The sequence below is a fragment of the Capricornis sumatraensis genome, chromosome 8 (assembly GCF_032405125.1).
Source record: "Capricornis sumatraensis isolate serow.1 chromosome 8, serow.2, whole genome shotgun sequence".
In the NCBI taxonomy this organism is placed as follows: Eukaryota; Metazoa; Chordata; class Mammalia; order Artiodactyla; family Bovidae; genus Capricornis; species Capricornis sumatraensis.
Window position 1 is genome coordinate 3,757,523 of NC_091076.1, and position 25,475 is coordinate 3,782,997.

The window sequence follows — 25,475 nt, forward strand, 5'->3', positions numbered from 1 at the left end:
CACACTGAAGGCAGACTCTCTACCCTCTGAGCCACCAGGAAGGCCTAATATATGTGAAGTGAAGTCGCTTGGTCGTGTCCGACTCTCTGTGACCCCATGGACTGTAGCCTACCAGGATCCTCTGTCCACGGGATTTTCCAGGCAATAGTACTGGAGTGGATTGCCATTTCCTTCTCCAGGGGATCTTCCCAACCCAGGGATTGAACCTGGGTCTCCCGCATTGTAGACACGCTTTAGTGTCTGAGCCACAGGGAAGTCCAATATATAATAATAGGGATATATTAATATATAATATAGTAACAGGGATATTTAAAGAGATGATGAAAGAGGCTTTCACATTACAATGAAAATGCACGAGTGGTTTCTCTTTAAAAGAGCTGAGCAAAAGATTCCGTAACACAAAGCCACGGTCAGCATGGCCAAACCTAATGGCTCTCCTGTTCGGGGGATCTTGTTCCTTTTCATTCCCTCTCATCCCACAGGGATTCTGCTGGAGCTGGCAATTCAGGATGGGGCAGCAGCAAAGCGTCTCCTGAGCAACCCCGGGGAAGGGGGTTCACCCACCACTTCAGTGGCTGTTCAACTTGGAATGCCCCTCTCCTGGCACACAAAGATGCCCAGCACATGGCTTCCCTCTGTTAGTGAAGGATCAGTCCCACATCTTGGCCACGCCTGACTGCAGGCTGACAGCTGGCTCCGGGAATCGCAGGTTTGGCACTCAGGGTGAAGGCTCATGGCTGCCTCTGGGGACTCAACCTCGTGGGTTGCAGCCACCCCCTCCCCAGACCCGTGGTGCGGCTCCCAGACTGGATGAGATCAGTGTGGTGAGCCTTGGCCTGCGTCCCCGACCACATTTCTGGGTGGTGTGTCCGTGTGAGCATGGAGATTTAAAACACTAGAGCGGACACTGAGCAGTCACCCTGGCAACCGCGGGGGATTCAGACATCAGGGACATGAACTGAAACAGACAGGGAGCTGCCTCGCCTGGACTTTATGACCTAGTGAGCTCCCCCTCCGAAAGGAACGGGGTGGGGGTGGGGGAGGACACAGGGGGCGCAGCTGCTAAGCCCACTCACCTCCTCCTCCTCGAAGCCTGTGAGGTCCCAGCGGTAATTGAGCCGCATCTGTTTCCGCTTCCAGTGCTCCATGAAGGTGGCAGCTAAGGGCAGAGAGGAGAACCAGGTGGTTAGGGGCTCAGAAGCCCCATGATACTGGGTGACATGAAAGCATTCTCCCCTCCTGTACCATTTGGAGGGTGAGGGCAACAAGTACTGGACCAATATTAAACTGTTCAGTTCTCCCACTGACTCTGAAAGGCAGGGATGGTCTATTGCTCATTTTACAGATGATGAAAATGGAGGTACAGGGAATCTGAGTCCCAGGCAAGCTTACTGTGCCAGCCGGTGAGGGGCCTGGGCAGGATGGTCTCAGAACTCGTGTTCTTGACCATCCTGCTCCATTGATCTTGGGGACCCCAAGTCACAGGAAGGGGTCCTGAGATCAGAAAGAGTGCAGGGTGAGCCAAGGCCACTCACTCAAGCTTCAAGCCCTACAGGTGCTCTGCCTGCTGAACTGTGCTCCCAGCTGCTACGTCCTGCTTCGTATTCCCAACAGAGTAAGCACAGTCCAAATGCCACCTCCTCCAGGAAGCCTCTCATCAATTCCCTTAGTGACAGGAGAAAACCAGCTCTTCCTGGGACCTTTCATGCTCATGGTGCCCGTGCCACCTTCCCTTATAATTCCTGTCCCATGTCCTGTGGCCTCTCTGGGGTGTGTGGGCAGGGATGGGGTCTCAGCCTCTGGGTCCTCCACAGAAAGCCCAGTGTCTGGCACAAACAAGTGCCTCACGGTTGCTCACTGAATGCACAAAGGGCTTGTAAGAGCACACACTTGCATCTTGGGACACCACTGACTGAATCACTCTTCGTTAATGCTTCCACCCAACACCAGAAAGTCAGCAGAGTCTGGGTGCTGGAAGAATGATACGAGTGACCATAACGGTAACTAGAGCTCTGGATTCTTGAGCTGTTACGCGGTAGGCACTGTTCAAAGAGCCTGAATACATGAAGTATTCAGTGCAGTTCAGCCCCTCAGTCGTGTCTGATTCTTTGCGACCCCATGGACGGCAGCACGCCAGGCCTCCCTGTCCTTCACTATCTCCCAGAGTTTGCGCAAATTCATGTCTATCGAGTCGATAATGCCATCCAACTGTCTTGGCATTAATCTCATTTAAACCTCACAGTGATCTTTGGAGGGAGATGCTATAACGTACTGCCTTTTACAGATGAGGAAACTGAAGCTCAGAGGAATTAAATGACCTGTATGATGAATGGTGGTGTCAAGACAGAAACGCAGCAAGAACTTCAGTGCAAATTCCCTGGTGTCATTCTTCACTAGGAAAGAATGCAGGCTTTGGACCTGGCAATAAGTAGGCATGAATCTGACTCATTCCCTGGTTCAGAGAACGTGCCCACCCATTAAGGTGAGGTGAGAACAGTTTTGCACATATTTGCACATAATGGGTAAACGTCAAGCATCAGCTACCACCCCAGCCAGGTCCAGCCAGGAGACAGGAAACTCTTAGGTCTTTTGGACTGGGGTAATTTCATCCTGGGACTTGGCCACATAGATAGCGGAAGAGCTGAGACAACAAGCAGGGGATGGTGAGACCACCCAGAGATCAGCAACTGCAAGAAGCTGCTGCCAATTTAGGGGCGGCGGAACAATGGGAGCTAGTGTTACCAGGGCCAGACACTGGAGCTGCCCAGAAGCAGCCAGGATCACGGAGGGAGGGGCTTTCCGGTGGGAGTTAGAGCCACCAAGGGAAGGCAAAGCCTCTGCCAGAGATGTTCCTGGAAGCACGGAGAGAGAAGGAGAAATACCCTGGTTTCTCCCCTGCCTCACTTCTTCGGATCCCCATCGGGGCCTCCCATTGGCCGACAGAAAGGGAGCCTGGGAAATGTAGTTCCCTGAGACACAAGTGCTCTCTCAGCAGAGGCATCGTGGTGGCGGGGACTCCGGGGGGAAGCATGTGGCCAGTGGGGCAGGCCCATCGACAGCCTCTTGAGAAGGAATGTGTGAGGATGTCTCCTTCCGCCTCTCAGTGTGTCCTTGGCTCACTGCAGCAGAGGGCCCTGGTCGGGGCCTGTTCCCATACCCCCTCCAGTTCTGGAAGGCCTGCCTCTCCTTCACTGTGTTTTGACAGCTGTGTCTCTCTGGCTTCTGCCTGCGCATGGCAAGGCCTCCTTTGCAACCTTGGGCTGAGCTGGGGAGGAGGGCTGGCTCTCTGCTCAGCAGGGAGCTGGCCCGGTTACGTCCCCTGCCCCCGCCCTTCCCCCATGCCTCCCCGTTCCCAGGCTCACCGACCCCCACCTCTGCCTCCTAGACCTCTGCTCTTTCCACTCACCAGCCTGCAGTGTGGTAACCCCCACCTTTTAATGAGGACTCAGCCTACACCAGGCTCTGTGCTAGTGACTTACCAACATCAAGAACCCTCAAAACAATGCGATGCACTCGAGAATGATTTCCACTCACACCTTTACACGTGAGGACAGAGGCTCAGAGGATTGCATGCTCTGCCCAAGGTCGACTGCAGGTTAACAGCAGGAGTGGGGTTTGAACTGACTTCTACTTGACCCCAGAGTCTACCCTTAACCATTATATTGACTGACCTTCTGCATGTTTAACGTTCTTTAAAGGAGTAACAATTGTAGCTGTAAGTCTGATGGTTACAGCAAAAGTTGTATTGCCATTTTATGGATGAGGAGACGAAGGCACAGACGGGGTAAGTAATTTGACCAAGGTCCTACAGTTAGGCAGCTGGTATTGAAACCCAGGCATTCTTGCTAGAATGTTACTGGTAAATGTCTTCAGACAGATACAAAGGCCCTCTCCCAGGAGTATTTGCAGTTTGACCAGGACCAAGGCTGGACCTGAGGCCACAACCTGGTAGCCAAGGAGTCGGTGCCTAGACAGCCTTGTTGGCCTCAGCTATGTTTAGGAAATGCAGATATTTTATATTAATCGTGGGCTTCTCATCTCTCCTTTAAAAGTCTGAAGCCTCCTTAGCCAAGGTTTGGGCATGCCTTCTCTTCTGGGCTGCAGACCGCACCATGCTCTATTGCCTGGGCGGACTGCGTGGTGCTGAGTTTGTCACACTTCTGCTCTGGAGCAAAGAGGTGGGGCTGTGATGTTCAGGCTTGGCCAGCGGCATGAGCAATGGGAAGGCCCACACCAAGCTGGAGGCAGCCCCAAGATCTCAGTTCATAATCAGGCACGGTGAGCAGTGTGAAAAACCACCTGCTACTGGGCCAGACCTGATAGAGTGCCTGCAGAACTGCGGACGGAGGTTCGTGACATTGTACAGGAGGCAGAGATCAAGACCATCTCTGAGAAAAAGAAGTGCCAAAAGGCAAAACAGTTGTCTAAAGAGGCCTTACAAATAGCTGTGAAAAGAAGAGAAGTGAAAGGCAAAGGAGAAAAGGAAAGAAATACCCATTTGAATGCAGAATTCCAAAGAATAGCAAGGAGAGATAAGAAAGCCTTCCTCAGCGATCAATGCAAAGAAATAGAGGAAAACAATAGAATGGGAAAGACTAGAGATCTCTTCAAGAAAATCAGAGATACTAAGGAAACATTTCATGCAAAGATGGGCTCAATAAAGGACAGAAATGGTATGGACCTAACGGAAGCAGAAGATATTAAGAAGAGGTGGCAAGAATACATAGAAGAACGATACAAAAAAGATCTTCATGACCCGGATAATCACCATGGTGTGACCACTCACCTAGAGCCAGATATCCTGGATGTGAAATCAAGTGGGCCTTAGGAAGCATCACTACGAACAAAGCTAGTGGAGGTGATGGAATTCCAGTTGAGCTGTTTCAGATCTTAAAAGATGATGCTGTGAAAGTGCTGCACTCAATATGCCAGCAAATTTGGAAAACTCAGCAGTGGCCGTAGGACTGGAAAAGGTCAGTTTTCATTCCAACCCCAAACAAGGGCAATGCCAAAGAATGTTCAAACTACCACACAATTGCATTCATCTCACACGCTAGTAAAGTAATGCTCAAAATTCTCTAAGCCAGGCTTCAATAGTAAGTGAACTGTGAACTTCCAGATGTTCAAACTGGATTTAGAAAAGGCAGAGGAACTAGAGATCAAGTTGCCAACATCCGTTGGATCATAAAAAAAAGCAAGAGAGTTCCAGAAAAACATCTACATCTGCTTTATTGACTACCCCAAAGCCTTTGACTATGTGGATCACAAAAAACTGGAAAATTCTGCAAGACATGGGAATGCCAGACCACCTAACCTGCCTCTTGAGAAATCTGTATGCAGGTCAGGAGGCAACAGTTAGAACTGAACATGGAACAACAGACTGGTTCCAAATTGGGAAAGGAGTACGTCGACACTGTATATTGTCACCCTGTTTATTTAACTTATATGCAGAGTACATCATGAGAAATGCTGGGCTGGATGAAGCACAAGCTGGAATCAAGATTGCAGGGAGAAATATCAATAACCTCAGATATGCAGATGACACCACCCTATGGCAGAAAGGGAAGAACTAAAGAGCCTCTTGATGAAAGTGAAAGAGGAGAGTGAAAGAGTTGGCTTAAAGCTCAACATTCAGAAAACGAAGATCATGGCATCTGGTCCCATCACTTCATGGCAAATAGATGGGGAAACAGTGGAAACAGTGGCAGACTTCATTTTTTTGGACTCCAAAATCACTGCAGATGGTGACTGCAGCCAGGAAATTAAAAGACGCTTGCTCCTTGGAGGAAAAATTATGACCAACCTAGACAGCATATTAAAAAGCAGAGACATTACTTTGCCAACAAAGGTCTGTCTAGTCAAAGCTATGGTTTTTCCAGTGGTCATGTATGGATGTGAGAGTTGGACTATAAAGAAAGCTGAGCGCCGAAGAATTGGTGCTTTTGAACAGTGGTGTTGGAGAAGACTCTTGAGAGTCCCTTGGACTGCAAGGAGATCTAACCAATCCATCCTAGAGGAAATCAGTCCTGAATATTCATTGGAAGGATTGATGCTGAAGCTGAAACTCCAATACTTTGGCCACCTGTTGCGAAGAACTGACTCATTTGAAAAGACCCTGATGCTGGGAAAGATTGAAGGCAGAAGGAGAAGAGGACGACAGAGGATGAGACAGTTGGATGGCATCACCGATTCAATGGACATGAGTTTGAGTAAACTTTGGGAGTTGGTGATGGACAGGGAGGCCTGGTGTGCTGCAGTCCATGAGATCTCAAAGAGCTGGACACAACTGAGTGACTGAACTGAACTGAACTGGGCTGGGCTGGGCTGGGCAGAGGTGGGAAGGAAGATGAGAGCGCTTCCTTTGCAGCTATGTTCCAGCAGCCCTCCCTCTCTACGGCAGCTGTGTGGACACATGTGGGTCCTGCTGAGCTCCCATCCCTTCCTTTCGAGGGGCCCAGTGATGGTCTCCTACATCACACAGACGTAACTTGATGTCTGTGTCAGGTGCTGGGTGTGCTGGGCGACCTCCTTGCATCTAGCCTGCAAGCCCTTTGCACAGATGGGTAAACTGAGACCCTGAGGAGTCAGGTGATTGGTTAATACACAGCAGAAACCTGGGTCTAGGACTTCTCCCCACAAGATTGGCTGGGATTAGGTGCGTGGCTTCCCACCCACATGAGCACAAGCCATGTGCCAAACGTGGTCAAGGATACTAAAGACAAGAAGAGAGGCCCTCGACTTCAGGAGCCACACAAGGGGGCCAAGGAAACAAGTTCATATCCCTAAATCCAAGCCCAGAAGGCAGTGCAACACAAAAGACAAGCAGTGAAGCGCGAACCCAGGCCAGGGTGCAAGCGGGTGGCTGAGTTTCTTCCTGCGAACATGTCTTAACGAGAAGCATTAGGTAAAAGACGTTCTTGTAGAGGAGCCCAGAGGTGGCAGGCGAGCGACGGACACTGGGTCTTCCTTGGATAGAAGCAGGTGTGGGCTTGGCCTGGGATCGCCCCCCACCCTCCAGCCTCAGTCTCCGCGTGTGTACCATGGGCTTGATAACAGTGCCCACTGTGCGGCCTCGGGTGGGGCATCCGAGTGCTGAGGGCTGGACAGAGGAGCGGCCCTATGACCTGGCCCACCTGCAGGATCTCACCACCTCTCATTAAGATGCTGACACAGGGTTGGTCCTGTATATACAAAGCATCCAGAATATTTACAGACACATCCATCACAGAGGCAGAAAGCAGACTGGTGGCTATCAGGGATGGGGGCAGGGTGAGGAGGACAGACTGCTAAACGGGCACTGGGTCTCCCCCCGGGGGGTGCTGGTGAGGCTGGCGTGGCGTAGGAAGGTGTCAAATGCCCTGTACAGGGCACTTAAGACAGTTAATTTACATCATGTGAATTTCACCTCAGTTAGAAAGCAAAACATGGAACTATGGGCGCAGATCCTGCTTATGTGTTTAAATTCCCTGCTGCGCACTGGGGCTGCAGAGAAAATGGACCAGAAAGACACACCCGCCAGGTTACAGCAGGTGAGGGCAAGCTGTCCATTTCCCCCAGGGGTTTTCAGACTGTGGGCTGTATTGGAACCCCCACGGCAGGGGCCTGCCCAAATACATACTCCGGGCACCACGCTGACCCCGAGTCTGCATCTTGTGCGAGCTCTGAGGCTGGCCCTGTGCACACACGCGTCTGGACACGCTGACCTACCCGCCATCTGCCCTCCCTTCCACCCACCTCTCTGTCCCGCGTTCCAGCTACCCCGTGTCTCTGGTTCGGCTCTCCTCCCAGGCCACATCCCATCCCACCTCCCTTGGGCCCTGCTTGAACTGTCCAAACTGCCTTCACTCCTAGGCCTAACCCTAATTCCCGTTTCTGATGTCTCCGTGGCTGGCTGCTGACCCCCCTTCCTGAGACCCTCCTCCCCTGAAGCACAGCTACTAACATAAGGACGATCTTGGACGCGTCATTAAATGCTCCTGGTTCCGCCCTCCCACTGTCTTTTTTGCAGGATATTTCCTTTTTTTTTGGCCATGCCTTGCGGCACGTGGAATCTAGTTCCCCCACCAGGGATCGAACCTGCACCCCTTGCAGTGGCAGCCCAGTTCTAACCACTGGACCACCAGGGAAGTCCCCTACCCATTGTCTTCTGCTGGGACATCATGGCCGCTCAAGCTGCCATGGGAATCTCAGAGGCCATTGAGGGAAGGCTCTGACCGAGGCTGGGTGCTTCTGCAGCTGCCCAGAGAACGGCGCCGTTTCCCCTGTGAGGCCCAAGCTCCTTGTGGGCCGGGGGTCTCAACTTCTGAACCTGGATCAGGCACTCCTGAGCCGCCAGGGCACTGGAGCAGGCAGGGCGCATCCTTCTTAAAGTGCAGTCCCCGAGAGCAGAGAACAGCTTCACCAACCTCTGGCTCCTGACAGTGCACGTTCTCCGCACGTGGAGAGCAGGGATGGGTCTCCTTGGGCTACAGGGACCAGGCGATGGTGTGAACCTGCCTGTCAGCCCACAGGGGAGCTGGGGCTCCCACCTGCACAAAGGCCCTGACCCTTCATGGTCTCACTGATTCTACTTATTTAATCCCCTGAACAAGTGTCCGCTCACAAACCTGCTGCTGGCCTTTGAATTCCAGCAGAGATTAAGTCTGTCTCTGTCTCCGCCCCGCTCGGATGACTCAGCCGGTGACCTGCCAACTGCATTCAGAGCCTCGGGCGTAGACCCCGGGAGGGGTTTCAACCACACCTGTCATTCCACTGATGCTGGGACCATCTCTTTACAGCTCCTTGCAGCCGGGCTCAAATCCAATAACCCGCTTTGTTCTGCCTGGAACTGACAAGCCTTGAACACCCCATTATTATGCTATAATTTCAGAAAATTGATCCTGGTGCGAACAGCTAAATGGAGCTCAAAGTTGCTTCGTCTTGACACTTTACTGGTTTTGAACTGTTATAAATCCCAGGCAATGGAGTGCTCAGCCAAAGCACAGGGTTCCAGGACCAGCGGGTCGCCCCCTTGGGCAAGCTAGACCCCATGGCGGAGCAGAAACAAGATGGAAACAGCTGCCACAGCGACTCCTGGGGCAGCGACCCAGCCCTGCCAAGGGCAGAAACAGGTTTGGGGTCGCTCTCTGTCACTGAGTGAGAAGAAACGTTCACAGCTGGAGGTCAGGAAAAGAAAGGACACAGTGGGAGAAAAAACGCCAGTGCGAAAATGATCCTTTAGAGGGTAATGAACAAGTAACTGAATAAGGGATAAAAAAAAAAAACCTACTCTACAATGGCAAGCTTGCTGCTAATTACACTTGACACCAAGTGTGAAAGGCCTGGGGACAGAGGGACTGTGTCTCCTCCACCCTGCAGGCAGGGGGGGGGGAGTCAGCGGGCACCTCCTAGCCCAGCAGGCCCTTTCCTGTTGATTTTGTCTTGATTTATAATAAACTCCTCTTTCCCTCAGTGCTTCCTGGGAGCGGTTTGGCTTTTTTGCTCCCCCTCACCCCCCGCCCCAAACAGGAACATGTAGACCGAACTTGCCCTTGACAGACAGGCACCTTTGTGGTCTCCCACAGCGGAAGTGGAGCTGGAGGAAGGGGGGTGGACAGTGGAAGCACAGACTTGCCCGTTTCCCTGAATCTTGGATAGAGGAGGATGCAGCTGTCTGTGTTTCTTCCAAGGACGGGGCTGCTGGTGAGTGCTGGCCGGCACCTTTGAGGGTATGAGGTGGTACTGCTTTGCGCACAGTACATGTTTAATAAACAAGTTTGCTGTGAGCAAGCTGGCTTCATGGAGAGTGCACAAAATCCAACCAGCTCCTTGCCATGCTGGTGGGCTGAACAGCATTGCTGCCTGTCTGCCCCTCACCACTGGCTTGCGGTAAATCTCTGCTTTCCCAGGAGGTCACGGAAGGGGCGGGGAAATATCTGGACAGAGAGGTGAGACCAGGGCATTAGCTTGGACCATGGAGGCAGGCGGGCCAGGGCATGGATCTGTCGTGTCCGTTACGAATCTATTAGCTGTGTGCTCTCGGGCAAGTCACTTAACCTCTCTGTGCTCCCATGTCCTCATCAGAGAATAAAAGGGTTTCTCTCCAGGGCTGTTGTGGGGACCAGTGAACTCTGTGTGACCCTCTGGAGGGGGAAGGGAGCCTGACTGCCTGGAGGGAGGGAGGGAAGCTAGTCCAGGCAAGAGAATGAATTTAAGGTCGTGCTGCCAGGAATAAGGGCGTACGTTAGCCAGAGCTGGTTGGTACCACTGGCAAAGGGAGCGGAGCCCAGGGGTCACATGTGTGGGGCTGGGGAGCCCGACTGCTGGGGTTCAAGGTCTTGCCTCTTCACCCTGAAAAAAAGGTTTGGTCATGTTGCACCACAGGGCAACTGGGATCTTAGTTCCCAACCACGGATTGAACCTGTGCCCCTGCATTGGAAGCGTAGTGTCTTAAGCACTGGACCGCCAGGGAAGTCCCTTGCCTCTGCCTCTTGTTAGCTTGTGTCACTCTGGGAAAGTTGCCTCAATGGTTCATCTGCTAAATGGAGGAACAGAGCCTGTTTTTCTCTAACAGTCCCTGGGAGAATGAATGAGTCTCCATATACAAGAGCTCAGAACAGTGCCCGACACGCAGTAGCACCAGCCAGCTGAAGCCAGTGTTGTTACAATTCACAGAGGCCTGCAGGCACAAGGTGAGAGGTTAGGTCTGAGCTCCAGTCTCACAGGGTCTATCTAGGCCGTTTTCACATTTCCAAAAAGCAAGCGCCCACCAATCGGATGTAACAGCTAGCACAATGTGACAACTAGCACCAGGTACAGCCCTAAGACACCACAAGGCACGACTCATTCGACCTTCCCAACCACTCTCTTGAGGTGGGTTGGGTCACTAGCTCCATTTCAAAAGTGGAGGAGCTGGGGCCTGGAGAGGTGGAGCGACCTGCCTGAGGGCCACACAGCTGTTAGGGGAGCAAGCTGAGGTTTGAGCCTGAGTCTGGCCGGTGGCTGGCACTGTTACCCTCTGATGAGCCATCCTGGCACACAGCCAACCCAGCTGGGCATTGAATTGGACCAAACCACCCAGCCCACAGCTGCGCAGGTGGGCTCCACTGTGTGCCTGCTGCAGGGCCAGCCACCCTACCCTGGAGCAGGGGAAGTGGGAGACTTTGTGCTCAGATAGGAGGTTCTCCAGCCTCAGCTCAGAGCTGCCCAGGCCCTGATCAGAGAAGAAGGGAGCCCATCAGAGATTTTGAGGAAAGTCATGGAGGCTGGTGAGCAGAGGGCAGTGGGCAAGGGACGGGGAATGGTTCTGATGGACACAGTGCCCAAAGAGACAGGAATGGACAGGGGAGGGCACGGGCTCGGGCTCAGTGGAGCCCCATTTTCCTCACCTGTGAAATGAGGACAACTTCTCAGCTGCGGGATGCAGTGGAATGAAGGACAAGGAGCATCAGGCCCCATGCCAGACACAGACAGATCAGCTCAGTGACTGATGGCCATCAATCCTGCATTTATAGTCAGACTGATCCCAGAATTAATCATCAGAGCTAGGGTGTGGGGTCAGGAATGTTCTCATAAGCCACTTTGAACCACACACAGACGGCACTTCCCCATGTTCTGCAGCAGCCTTGGCAAGGAGTCCTTCGACCTCAGCTTGATTCAACCTCACCTTCCTGGAATGAGGTGCTCACCACCTGTCAACCCAGCCTGGTCCAGCACTCTCTGTTGGAAATCTCTCCCTTACCCTGAGTTGGTGACCTGTGACTCTCATTCTCGGCCTCGTTGGGAGGACCAGCCTGTGCCATGATGACTGAGTTCATGGTTAAGCTATGCCTGGAGCTCCCCAGAGCCTGGGGGAGGGACGGTTCTGGTATCTCTATTACCTGAGTGTCCACGGGCTACAGGCTATTGCTGAGCCAATGAGGGAGGGACAAGTCTCACCCTAGCCTCTTCCCAAACAACCAGGGCACTGAGTAACCGGGCCTTCTCAGACTCAGGGTGACCGCACAGGAAGGCGCTCTGAGGACCAGGCTCATTCTGTGGGTGCAGCACCCAGGCATGTCCTGCAGGTGACAGGGAAGGTGTGTGACACGCTAGGATTCGCTGAGACATGGGCAGTGGCCAGAATCCAGCCGAGCTCTCAGGGCTCCTGGAGCAAGACCACCCCTGGGGCTGACCATGGAAGGTCATTCTTGAAGCTGGAAATGGGGTGATTAGTGTCCAAATGGCTTGTGACTTTATCGGCTCCCAGGCTCTCAGCTGAAGCGAGCTCCGATTGGAGGAGGAGACGTTTGCAGAGGAGAAGGACAGAGAGCCTATAAGCCACGTGCTGCCCAGAGATGCTTGCAGAGGTGAATGTGTCTGGGCCGCAGCAGGTGGATGGAAAGCAGGGGATCCTCTGGGCCACGGGTCATGCCCAGGTGGGCAGGATGCGGGGTGATGTTCATGTGGGATGGGGGGGGTGTCATTTGTACCCCTCGACCTCCAGGTGACACCTGCTTGGCCAAGCCCAAGGCATCTCCTTAGTTCACAATAAGGCAGGCAAGAGAGCCCTTTGGGATGGTCAGTCTCCTCCGTTGGGGGCCCTCAGTTTGGAGAAGCAGTTCCCAGGCGTCTGGGCAGGACAGTGGGAACAGATGGGGCACTGCTGGGGAGCCCAGCACAGGGAAGGAGGGGGTGAGAGGCCCCTAACTGCTTCTCTTGCGCGTCCCCACAGTCTTCCTTTCTGCTCTGTCTGCTCTCATGGAAACTGGCTTCACGCTGTCACCCGCGGGCGGGTGAGTGTCTACCTTGGAGCTCGGGTGGCAGTGAAAGCCCCCTGCCGCCCCCGTCAGAGCCGGGTCAGCCTCCTTCCACCACCTCCCCAGCTGCTCTGTACATCAGTCACCATCTCCGACACAAGTTTAAGACGAGAAAAACTCTGACACAGCAGAGGCCGCGCTGGCTCCTTAGTCCGCCTGGTGAACATGAAGTCCCCTGGGGCCTGTGCTGGCCTCTGGGGTCCCGCCTGCTCCCTGCACCTGCAGGCTCCTCCAACAGGCCTGCAGCCTCGCCACAGGGCCTCTGCACTGCTATGTCCTCCTGTAGGCTGGGTGAAGGCAGTGGACACAGCGGTTTTCACCTCCTATGGTTTCCCCAGAGCCCAGAACAGACACTTAAATACCAGTTGGTACACGCCCTACACACCAGGCACATCTACCGGGTCTCACACTCCTGCAGTGTGGCAGGCAGCCGCGCCAGTGGTTCGCGGTCACAAGGGCAAGACTGTTTATTGAGAGTCAGCCACGTACGTGCTGAGTGTTGGCTGAGATTTTGTGCCCGCTGTAAAGATCATCCCACACCCATTTTACAGGCGAGGAAGCTGAGGGCTGAATGACAGGATGCGGCAGTGGTAGGGCTGCACTGGAGTCCCCTGGGGGTGTGAAAGTGCACACATGGACCAACCGGACGGGTGTCCTTGAATGACCTTCCAGTGGCTTGGGTGCTGAGCACCGTATGTTCACGCCTGCTCTTGGGTCACCTGGAGACCACAGTAGGCATTGGCTTGGCCACCACCCAGGCCGATGGATCCTGGATGAGGGAACAGAGCTTGCCGGTGGTGTGCAGAGCCTGCTGCTATGAAAACTGGGTCCCCTTAGCCAAGCAGGCAGAGGCACGCCGTGCCCAGGGCACAAGACCTCAGTGGAGAAGATGCCCAAAAGGGGCCTCTGATGAGGACACCAAGCCCCTCTTCAGATCTGAGGATGGGGATGGGATGGGAGTGAGGTGGTCGGCGCATGCACCTCTTCTAAGAGGAGGTGCTACAGCTCAGACCCTCACCAGGACCCGTCCTCCCCGGTTTCCAACGAGTGCAGAAATGTGATCAGGCAGTGATCGGACACCAGAGGGCCTGGCCGGTGGTCCACGCTGGAACAGGAGCCCAGAGGACGGGCCAGTCTCTCCCCCTCTCCCCTGACCCGTGACTCAACCCTCGGCTCCTCTACACACCAGCCTCCAGATCTCACAGGTTGGGCTGAACCCCACGCCCCTGGCTCCAGGAAGCCTTGGCCAAAATGGGACAAACCCTAGCCCCCTGCCAGCACCTGGTGCTTGCTGGGATCACTGAGCCCCTTCAGCCTTCCCTTAACACTGATGGAGACTGAACACAACCGCGAGGGCAGCAGGGGAGGCTGCAGGGCCAAGCAGGGCAGGCTCAGGCTGGGAGAGGGTTCTGGAAGCGTGAGGGCCCGGAAGGCCACCGCCTGGGCATCAGTCCTGTTCTGCTGCCCGCGGAGGTTGGCTCTTCTCTCTTGTCACCACCAAACTCCCCCTGGCTTGCAGGGGAATCCAAGGCCCCAGCTCAGAGGATTCTGAGGTTCTGAGGGGTCCTCTTCAGATCAAGGGCAGGTCTCCACTCCCCTTAGTAACGGAGGCTTGTACTGAATTCTCTGTTTGACGGGATCCTTGCGGATCTCAATTGCACTGACAGGTAAGAGCTGCACACCTGGCTGGCTAGGGGCACCCTCCACCCCCCAGCCCACCAGGGCCCACAGAGCACCAGGACACATGGAGTATGCGGGGCCCGGGGCTGCCCTTCAGCAGGTGACAACACAGCCCTCTGTGTGTCTATAGTCCGTCTGTCCCACGTCTCAGCACCCCTGCCCCTTATACCTCCAGAGCCCAGCTCAAGACGCTCAGGCCTCTTCTAGGCATCCCCTCCTGACTGCCCCTTCTCAGAGGTCCTGACCCTTCCCTCTACTGCTCTCTCTGTGCAGCTTCATCTCCTACTATCTGGGACCCCTGAGCACAGAGACGGGAGCTCTCACAAGAGCCGGCTCACCACCCGGGTGGTGGCTCAGCACATGGGTGCCCAAGCCCCGAATCCCCTGCTGGCAAAGGCTGCACACGGGGCCATGGAGGAGGAGGTAGGCCTGTCGGCTAACCCAGAAACAGAGATGCATCCGTTTGCGGAGATTCATCCAGCCACCACTTACCCACCTCCCACATCCCCTCAAGCCTGAGATGGGTACCAGGTAGAACCTGCATTCGGAAGAACTCTGGGGAGGAGCCATCTGTCCTGGACTCCAGGTGGCAATGCAGTTCAGGGGTTAAGGGCACAGGCCATGGCGGATCAGGAGGTGGGTGATCCCAGACAACTCACACCCACTCTCTCTGGACCTTGACGTCATCATCTGTGAAATGGGCACCCACAGGGGTGCTGAGGGGTGATGAGAGATGTGCCCCAGAGCCTGGCCGGGGTCAGCTTCCCCAGCATCATCGGGAGGACGGTGGAAGGAAGGCAGAACCCTTGGCCTTCCTCCTTCGAAAGCAGCTGCCCTTCCTGAGCCAACAGAGCCCAGCCCTGGAAAGAGCTCCATTTCCGGGAGAAATCACCCTCCAAGACTTTTTATGAGGGGCTCCTGGCCCGGTTGGACGCATCTATGGTTGTGTGTATCTGTGACCCAGTATAGCCCCCGGTTGCCCAACAGACGGAATGGGAGCTGACCGTTCCTCCCGTGTGCATTCCTGGCACATGCCCCTGCGGGTAACCTCGAGGAGAGGGAGGGAGGAAGGGAGGGGCCACCCGAGGTCGCCCCTGCCCCAATGTGGCACTCGCTTACCCCAGAGGGCCATGAAGATGGAGAAGAAGACGGTGGCGGGGTTGTCGAAGAGGTGGCTGGCGCGGGCGGTGGCGCACGCGGAGCTCATCTTCCAGTAGCTGCAGGTCCTGTCGCAGAGCGGGCACATGGTGATGTTGTGTCTCTGGTCGCACATCTCCATGCTGGAAGAGAGGACAGCCCAGAGCACCCCGGCCAGCGGCCAGGGCCCCGCTGGCCCCCGTGGACCAGCACCTTCCGGAGCCATGCTGTCCTTGCCGGGGTGGACATGGTTCGGTCGGCTAGCCAGCAGGCTTCCACCAGGGCCCACGTCTCTCTTCTCCACCCAAGGCCCCAGCTTGGCTTCCCACTCTCTGCTCCCCTTACCTTATAGTCTTAGTGACTTTTGAACAGGGTCCCACACTTTAATCTTGCCCCCAGCCTGCATCTTCTGTGGGTGGCCCTGGGTGTGGACCCATGGGACTTTCTGTGTGGTGGGGCAAGGGTGCATAAGCGTTCATCTCTGGGGTGGCCCCGGGCAGTGGGATGCACGGCCTGCCCTGGAGCTGCCCCTAGAAGTTGAGGTCCCCAGCAGCCTCCCTCTGATGACCAGGCACCGTCAAAGCAGTGCTAATAGTGAATGTCGTCCAAGTCCTGACGTGACAAGGCCCAGGAGACGCGAAAGAGGAGAGGAGTCAAGGCGCGAGGATGCCATGCCCTTCCTGAGTGCTGGCCTTGCACCCAGCACCTGCTCAGTGCCAGTCCTGCGGGCTTCAGTCCACCCCTGGGGGTGCCCTGGGTACCAACCTGAGGGCCTCGCTGGGCACTCTGGACCCATTAGAAGATGGAGACGTGGTCCACCCAGACCTCCTCTCAGGAGGCAGGTGGCTGGATCAGAAGGAACACACCCACAACCTGCCTGGGGTTGTGGTCCCACCAGGCTGGGCTCACCCTGGAAATGAGGGGTGACCCCTGAGCAGGATGGGGCCCTGCTCAGGGCAGGTTTTCATTCTGCTGAGCAGACGTGAAGTCTGGAGACCGTGGGGAGCTCTGCGATGCCCAGGGCCCTCCTCCTCCGCCCTGCCAGTTCTCAGACTCTCTCTTACTAATACTGAAAAGTGTAGTATTTAAAGGCCATCAGCCATGTGAGCAGGAGACGTGGGCACCGAGTGTCCACCCAGGCTGGACCAACTCTGGGGCTGTTACAATCCCACTTTCACAGAGCAGGAAGCAAACCCACAGAGGGGACGTTACTTGTCCAGGGCCACACAGCAGAGTGGGGCTTGCGTCCAGGGCTCTGTCCCTGTCAAGCCTGTCTGTCCCTGCCCAGTTCTCAGCTGCCGCCCAGAGGCCACAGGAGGGCTCCCTGCTGAGGCCAGGAGGCCTGGCTTGGCTACTTGAGGGGCAGTTTCTGTTCTCTGTGAGCCCGGGGCTGGTCCTTGAGCCTCAGACTCGGTTCCTCCTCCTGGAAGATGAGGAGAGAGGCCAGCAAACGGCCTTACCAGCTGCGCCCTGCCCTGCCCCTCTCCTCCCTGCTTATTTGGACAAGATGCTGAGCTATAATTAGGCACAGGCAGGAGTGGATTCCCAGGGGTTAGATGGCTTTCTGGGTGAAGGGCCGGGGGTGAATAGGGTGATTGCTTTATAGCTTTAAAGAAAAACTTCGGGATGCACCTGAGCTTATGCACAGATCCTGGCTGGACCACAGCCACTGGGGAGCATTTGCCAAGAGGTTGCGGGGGCCCTCCTCTGGCAGCACTGCAGGTATTCCACTCAACTTTCTTCTCACAGTAGCTCTCCCCAAACACTCACCAAGAAAGCGTGTGCCTGCCGTGTGTGGCAGGCACGGCGTCAGGCACGGTGGATGGAAAGACAGATGGTGGGCAAGGCTATTGCCTCGGAGCATGTGGGGAAGCGTGTGTGTGTGTGTGTGTGTGACCACGTGTGTGTGCCTGTGAACACATGTATGTTGGGGGGGTCAGGCACACACAGTTCAGAGGGCAGCAAGGACTAGGGAGCCAGCCGGCTCTGCATGTGAATTTCAGCTCCACTGCTTGGGATCTGTGTGGCCTTGGGCAGGTCGTTTGAACTCCTTGGACCTCAGTTTCCATATGGAGAAGGCAATGGCACCCCACTCCAGTACTCTTGCCTGGGAAACCCCATGGACAGAGGAGCCTGGTAGGCTGCAGTCCATGGGGTCGCTAAGAGCCTGACACGACTGAGCGACTTCACTTTCACTTCTCACTTTCACGCATTGGAGAAGGAAATGGCAACCCACTCCAGTGTTTTTGCCTGGAGAATCCCAGGGACAAGGGAGCCTGGTGGGCTGCCGTCTGTGGGGTCGCACAGGGTCGGACACGGCTGAAGCGACTCAGCAGCAGCAGTTTCCGTATCCATAGAGCGGGCATGCTGAGACTTACAGAGCTCATTTGTTTTTTAAAGGGCCACGGCATTTCATTTGAGTATATTGGGTTTTTTTTTTTTTTTTTTTGGCCATGCCACATGGCTTGCAGGATCTTAATTCTTTGACCAGGGATTGAACCGTAGTCCATGGCAGGGAACGCGTGTGCTGAGTCTTAACCACTGGACCGCCAAGGAATTCCCCGAGAACCCATGTTATTGGGTTGTCAGGAGGCTTCAACAAGGGAATGTCCAGGAAGCCCTGGGAATGGCACTGGGGTATTTAAACCATCCTCCCATTCACCGTCACTATTGTGGGAAGAACGGAGCGATGGCAGCTGTAGTGACCAAAAGGAGGTACAGGCGCCGACTCGAGGGGCCCATCTCTCGTCCTCCCTGAGCTGCTCTTCTGGGGGCTTCTCCCGAAAGGAAGAGGGGCAGGACACCCACACTGTGTGACCCCGGCCCCTCTCAGGGGACTGGTGGACGGACACACCATTGTCAGCCTGTGGCCTGGTGCCACTGGGTGGGGGGCCTGGAGCTTGAGGGTGGGGGGGGCGGGGTGCCGGGAGGCCAGGGCCTGCGTCTCTGCCTGCCCGTGAGCCCCACGGCTTCCCAGCCCTCTGCCCTGCCAGCTTAAACAATGCCAGCCAGACAAAAAGCCTGTTTCTGCTGGTTTAAAACCCTCAGCCTCTCCCTTCACTGCCTTCAGCCAAAATAAAGACGAGCAACAGGCGCCTGCTCTTTGGAGCAGACAGAGGGACAGGCGGTGGGGCAGCATGGTGCAGGGCGTGGGGGCACTGGCCATCCTACAGACTTGGCCGGGCCAGGCTCCAAGCAGAACACACACTTCACACTTGGTCCAAGGCGCCAAGAGAGCGGAGGCTGAGGTCAGACGGGGCCCCAGAGTCCCCAGTGAACGGTGTCCGTAACCCTGGCCATGTGACAGTGCTGGCCTGGCCCGGCCAGGGGCTGTCAGTGCCCTTGCAGGGGAGCCTGAGCCTCCCGAGCCAGGGTATCCAGGGCCGCCAACCCTGCTGTCCCTCCAGGACCGGGAGGGAGGCAGATGGAGCAGTCCCCGTTGGGGGCGCCCCACCTTCCATTCGCCGAGAGTCTCTCGGACTTTGGAGTGAAGTCGCCTCCACGTCTAAGCTACTCTGATCTCTGCCTTCATTAAACCCCTGAGCACAGTGAACTCGTGTCATTAGCAAACAAAGGGACAAGCTTTCTCCTGCCTGTGCCCAAAATAACCCTGGAGGGGACAGAAGCCAGATTCCTTTAACTTTCTGGTTCTGGGTGGGTGGAGTACTTGATTGTTATTCACGTAGATGGTTGCATGGCATCACCGACTAAATGGACAGAAGTTTGAGCAAACTCTGGGAGATAGCGGCGGACAGGGAAGCCTGGCAGGCTGCAGTCTATGGGGTCGCAAAGAATTGGACACGACTTACCAACTCACCACCACCAAGAACAACATGTATTCAAACATCCATTGCACAAAACTTCACCGCGCGTGGCCTTTCTACACCACTGAGTGGGGCCTAAGGAGCCAGTCTCTCCCCCAGGTCAAAGACTCTTTCATTGGCCCTTTTCTGACCAGACCCATGGATGAATTTCCTAAACCAGGGCTCTGCTTCAGAGACACTGGGCTGAGTCATAAGAAGGGTAACCTGCCCTCTGTCCCAAGACTATCTTGACAGACCACTGGCTCCCGGGAGGTGGGCGGGGCGTCCGCCTCTCTAACCAGCACTTTGCCCGCAGGCACAGTGTTCCTGATGGAAGTCAGGGCTGGCATCCTGAGCTCACATCATAAACCGCTATCCCTGGGTCGAGATTGGCAAGTTCCGGGAACAGCAACCAAAGAGGGGAGACGCTGTCCTCAGACTCCCACTGCCTGAGTCACGCTCTGGCTACCAGTCTGGGAGACGCGCACCCGGCGTGAGGCCAGGCTGTCTCTGGGGTCTCGGCCTCCTTCCCAGAGCTCCCCACGCCTGGCCTGCTCCCTGAGGAGCAGTGGCAGGCCTGTCGGCCCTGTGCGCACGGGCCGGGGTCTGCTGTGGCGGGCCAGCCCCTGCAGACCAAGCTGCTGCTGCACGATCTCCCCACACCATGGGAGGGGGGTTGCGGCGCAGACAGGGCCCGGCCGGCCGAGTGCACCGCCCCGAGGTCTCCGAACGGTCCTGCCTCACTTCCTGACCTCACAGGGAACCAGTGAATTTTCTTGTCACATAATGACTAAGGACTGAATGGGAAAAAAAGCTTCAAAGGACAAAAAGGAGTCGGATATTTATTTTATGTCTTCCTCTCGACAATAAAATGTCTCCTAGGGCGAGCGTGCCTGCAAAGGCCGCCCACGCTCTCAGACAGCTGTTAAAGCCTTCAGATGGGGTGGCTCTGGTCCTTACTGTGCCCGGCCTGGCCTGTGACTTCCCGGTTTGGAGGGGGGCTGGTGGTTGCTGAGTGGGGCACCGGGTTTGGGGTGAGGGGTCCTAGTCCCAGGAAGTTCTATTCCTGCAGTAAGGGGAACACGGCTCCTTAGTGAGATGAGGACATCTTTGGGGAGAGGGGCTGCCCACCTACCTGGGGATGTTGTCATCGACAGTGGCCCATCCGTAGAGGAAAACGATGATGCCGACCACAGAGGCCGGGATGAGCATCTGGGTGTAGACGCCCAGCCAGGCGAAGTACAGGCCAATCTTCTCCCCAAAATACTTTCTGCACCGCAGGGCAAAGCCAGACAGACACACGCTTACTCTCAATCCTTTCCAGGGGCAAAATTTACACCACGCCCCCTCCCCAGCACGAACAGCTCACACGGAGGCCCCTGGTTCTCGACCAAGCAGAGAGTGTGCGGGGGGTGGTTCTGAGCCAGGCTGTTATGTTTAGGGGGGCTCTCTGCTTTCACGGTGCCCACCCTTCCTCTGCTGAGCCCTGAGAATGGGAGCATTTCCTCCTGTAAGGCCCATGCAGCAGGGCGAGATGCTGCCTGGAGGCAGTCAGCTGTGTTCCAGCCTTGTGCAGCCTAAAAACAGGGAAAAACTCCAGCCCTGAGGCACCAGTGACTCCATATATTGAGCATCTCTGTCTTCTTCATGGGCTGGGCTCTGATCTACGTGTCCCCACAGCACACACGTTGCCTGGTCTGTCCACCCTGGGAGAGAGGTCTCTCAGGAGAGGACACAGTGTCCGGAGGGGGCAATTCTTACAGATTCCCAGGCAGCTCTTTTCTTCCTTTTGACACAGAAAGAAACTCCACCAGATGCCCGACTGGGTCGAGCCAGACTATGAATTTAGGGGGAGACAGTGAACATGACAGATGAGAGCCAGTCCTGCAATGAATCTGAACAAACTGTTTGATCTAAGGCTCGGCCAGGCTGCCAGTCTCTGCTGGGAGACCTCAGCTCCCCTGCACAAGCTCTTCAAGTTCGAGCAAGGGCCCACGCTCTGCACACTCAGTGTGGTCGAGATGCACAGGGATGTTTATCCATCCAGGCCTGCTCTCAGCATCCCCACTTACCTGACGAGGTCGATGGGCTGGTACTTGTAGAAGACCCCGTAACACGCCCACTCTTCATACAGGAGCTGGGAAAAAGGAAGTGGTGAGGGCTGGGGAAAAGTAAACCGCTCTCAGGTCCCTCGCCAGAACACAGAGCTGCCAAGGTGCTCAGCTCACGGCTACGTCATTCATTCATTCAACAAGCTCATATAGAAAGTCAGCCCTGTGCCAGGTACTGTGCTGGACAATGGGCTGTGAGCTGAACACCGCAGACACCCCCCTGAGCCCTGGAGCTCCCATTCTGGTGGAGGAGACAGACATGGAAAAATGGGTCCCAAGTTTCAGCTCTGGTAAGGGCCTCAAAGAACCCGTGGGCAGTGGTGGCATCTCTGAGCAAGAACAGACCTATGGTTTTAGGTGACAGTGGGGATGGGAAAGAAGCTTCTGGCATCATTATGGAATCCTGACTCTTCACTATTTGATCTGGGATTTAAAATGGCCTGCCACTGTCAGACACCTCCCTTTCTTTGTTAAAGACAGACCCACCAGGCTTTGGAGCAGAGAAACCCCAATAGTATGATTTTAACAGATCTCACGAGGTGCAAAAAAGCCGGGGTAGATCTCCTGAGACAGGCTGTCTGATTAACATGGCTGAGCGAGATGAATGAGATCCACAAACCCACTACGCCCCAGGCTTGGGCAGGATGGTAATGAGCTTGGCCTTGTGGGAATGTGTATATTCAAATGTCTGTATGAACATGTAGGGTGTCTTAAAGAAGATTCCAGGTTAGGACTGCTGGTTTTAATAAAGAGATCCCATGCACATGGGTAATTAATGCTCTATCAACCTTAACCCAAAGCCTATGGTGACCCTGCTGGCTTGGGGGAAGCTGGCCCCAGCTGGGAACCCAGTTCCTTGGCTGCCTGTCTCTGCTGGCATCATTCGGGGAATGGATAGGAGGCCAGCATGGGGATTCCTGTGAGGACTTGCCAAGGTCTCTGGGCCTCTCCTGTACACTGAAGCTTGACTTTTGTCCTTTTCCCTTTCCTTAATATTTAAATTTAAAACTTGTGAGAGTCTCTTATATTCAGATTCTGCTGTGGCCCCAGATACATCAAATATAGCTTTCTATTTTTTTTTTTTTAAACACAGCCTTTTATATCATCACCCCCAATACACTATGCTATGGAATGAATGTATCTCCCCAAACACAAATGTGTTGAAGCCTTAGCTGCCCAATGTGACTGTATTAGGAGGCTACATATTTATGAAAGTAATTAAGGTTAAATGAAGTCATGAGAGCAGAGTTTTGCTCTGATATGACTTGTTCAGTTGCTAAGTCATGTCTGACTCTGCAACCCCATGGACTTGGAGCTTGCCAGGCTTCCCTGTCCTTCACTATCTCCCAGAGTTTGCTCAAATTCATGTCCACTGAGTCGGTGATGCTATTTAACCATCTCATCCTCTGTTGCCCCCTTTTCCTTTTGCCTTCGATCTTTCCCAGCATCAGGGCTCCACTATGACCCATCTGTTTTGGGTGGCCCTGTACATCACAGCTCATAGCTTCATTGAGTTATGCAAGCCCCTTCACCACGACAGGCTGTGATCCATGAAGGGGACTAGAAAAGACCCTGACAGGACTCGTGTCCTTATAAGGAAGAGATACCAGAGCTGGCTTCCTTCTCGTGCACACATGGAGGAAAAGCTACACAGCGGGAAGGCGGCTGTCTGCAAGCCAGGGAGAGAGCCCTCACCAGAATCCAACCCTGCCGGCACCTGGATCTGGGACTTCCAGCCTCCAGGACCATGAGGAAAAATATTTTCTATTCAAGCCGCCCCGTCTGGTACTTTGTTACATCAGCCTGAGTGAGTACATTCTCCCCCACTGACTTGGAAGACCCACAGCTGGTGAGATGGTTTTCCATACACAAAGATCCCTTCAACTGAGCCTCTGAAAATCAAAAATGTGTAAGAGGCTCACTCCAGAGAAGGCAATGGCAGCCCACTCCAGTACTCTTGCCTGGAAAAATCCCAGGGACGGAGGAACCTGGTAGGCTGCAGTCCATGGGGTTGCTAAGAGTCGGACACGACTGAGTGACTTCACTTTCACTTTTCACTTTCATGCATTGGAGAAGGAAATGGCAACCCACTCCAGTGTTCTTGCCTGGAGAATCCCAGGGACAAGGGAGCCTGGTGGGCTGCTGTCTCTGGGGTCACACAGAGTCGGACACGACTGAAGCAACTTAGCAGCAGCAGCAGCAAGAGGCTCACTCAGAGGGGTCCAGCTTCCACAGACCAAGGAGTCAGGGATCCCTAGAAATGAACCTTTAGCAAGTTCAGCAAACTTTCCTTTTTTTTTCTTTTTCCATTTTGCATTGCCTCTCTCCTTCTGCAGCTGGAGCGTAATACTCAGGAGAGCACGAGCATTGTATTTCATCAGAAGTCAGCACACAGGGACAAAACAAGCAGGGAGGAGAAAGCAGGGAGGGAAACAACAGAGAACAGCTAAATGCATTCTTAATAAACTACAAGTGAGCCTTGCTGTCAGAATCCTGGGTTTTGCCTACTCTGACCTCTTTAAGAGGAGCTTTCTTTGGATTTTAAGTCTTTCTGTAAGTGGCATGAACAGGATGTGTTCAGCATGACTCCAAGTCCTGAAAGACTTAATGGCAAGTCTGGTTGCTGGTGGGGGAGCCTTTGGAGCTTCTGCAGAAGGGACTAAGATGCACGGGGCCGACCCCATCTCAGAACGGAAGGGGTCCAGGAATTAGAGCCAGGCTGCCGGGCTGGGATGGTGGCTCCACTGGGTCGCAGTGGGTGTCCTGGGCAGACCCTCCCCGCTGAGTCCCATCGTCTCCTTGATATGGGAGGAGCCTGTCCTTCCTCCCAAGTCATGGCGAGGACTCAGACAGACCCAAGGCTTTGTGAAGTGGAGTGCTGGGGGCTCGTTATGTGTCACCTGTCTGATTATGCAGAAAAGGAGGAAAGCCTACAGTTTTACTCCCTAAAGGGAGAGGTCTGAGCCAGCAAACTCCGATGAGATGGCACAGCACCTCTGGATAAACAGAGCAGCCGTCACCAAAGGCAGCTTCCTCCCCTCAGCTGAAATTTACAGCCTAGACGCGCTGGAGGTGGATCAGAGGGAGGGATGAAGAGAGAGGCCCTGGGATGGAAAGGGGAGGCACAGAAAGACCCACTTGAAGGCTTGGCCTTGTCACACTGGCCACCTTGTTCCTGGGCCTGCCCAGTGGGACTGGTCACACAGCAGGCTGGCCATCACCCACCAGTAGACATGACAGATGGGGGTACAGCCCAGCTTTCTACATAAACCACTTTATCTTGGTGGACTTTTCTTCCTGCCAAGAAGAGAACATCAATCACCCTGCAGCCATCAGCACAAGGAAATCAAACAGATTTCCTGGCTAGGGTTGGCAGAGCTCTGTGGAGCCCTTCAGCCTGTGAGCAGGTGGGAGGTTTCTGGGGCCCTGGGGGCAGGCTAGCTGGGGGCTGGTGGCTCTGGTCACGGTGGCCCTGGAGCCTTCCAGAACCTGACCTCAGAGAGATCCTGGCTCCACCCACCAGCATCTCTTCAGCCCAGACCTCCCACCTGAGCCCACACAGCTTGGGGTGGGGGGCTGTCACGGCACTGAGGTGGTCTGTAGTGACTGTACATGGACTTGTCCCTTGCTATCTCCCCCTGGGATGGAGGCACCAGTAGGGCCAGTCTGGTCTGTGTCATCCCCAGCTTCTCAGACCAGGCACATGACAAGTTTCTAGCAAGCAATTGTTGAATGAATGGATGGATAAATGCATTATGGGCCAGCCCTGTGGCTCATTATGAGAGCCCTGCGGCTCTCAGCATTATGCCAGGGCCCTGTGGCTCTCAGCACAGCACACCAGGGACCACCTCAGTTCACACCTAGAGGAGGGAGCTCTTGGATCACAGGTTTGCAGCCCAAAGATCAGACCACGAGCTGTGGCCGTGCTCTGCCCGTCTCTGGCCCGCCTCCCCTGAAACACTCCTGCT

The 25,475-nt window shown here is 54.9% G+C and overlaps 1 protein-coding gene across 1 annotated transcript in view; it reads right to left on the bottom strand.

Moving 5' to 3' along the window:
- Window positions 1–25,475, bottom strand: part of ANO1 (anoctamin 1) — a 119,536-nt gene that overhangs the window by 33,894 nt on the left and 60,167 nt on the right. Inside the window, exons 10-13 of the mRNA XM_068978801.1 lie at window positions 21,469–21,533; window positions 20,532–20,666; window positions 15,576–15,736; window positions 1,077–1,159 (exon numbers count right to left, since the gene is read on the bottom strand). Coding sequence (XP_068834902.1) covers window positions 1,077–1,159; window positions 15,576–15,736; window positions 20,532–20,666; window positions 21,469–21,533 — 444 coding nt within the window. The remainder of the gene's footprint in view (window positions 1–1,076; window positions 1,160–15,575; window positions 15,737–20,531; window positions 20,667–21,468; window positions 21,534–25,475) is intronic.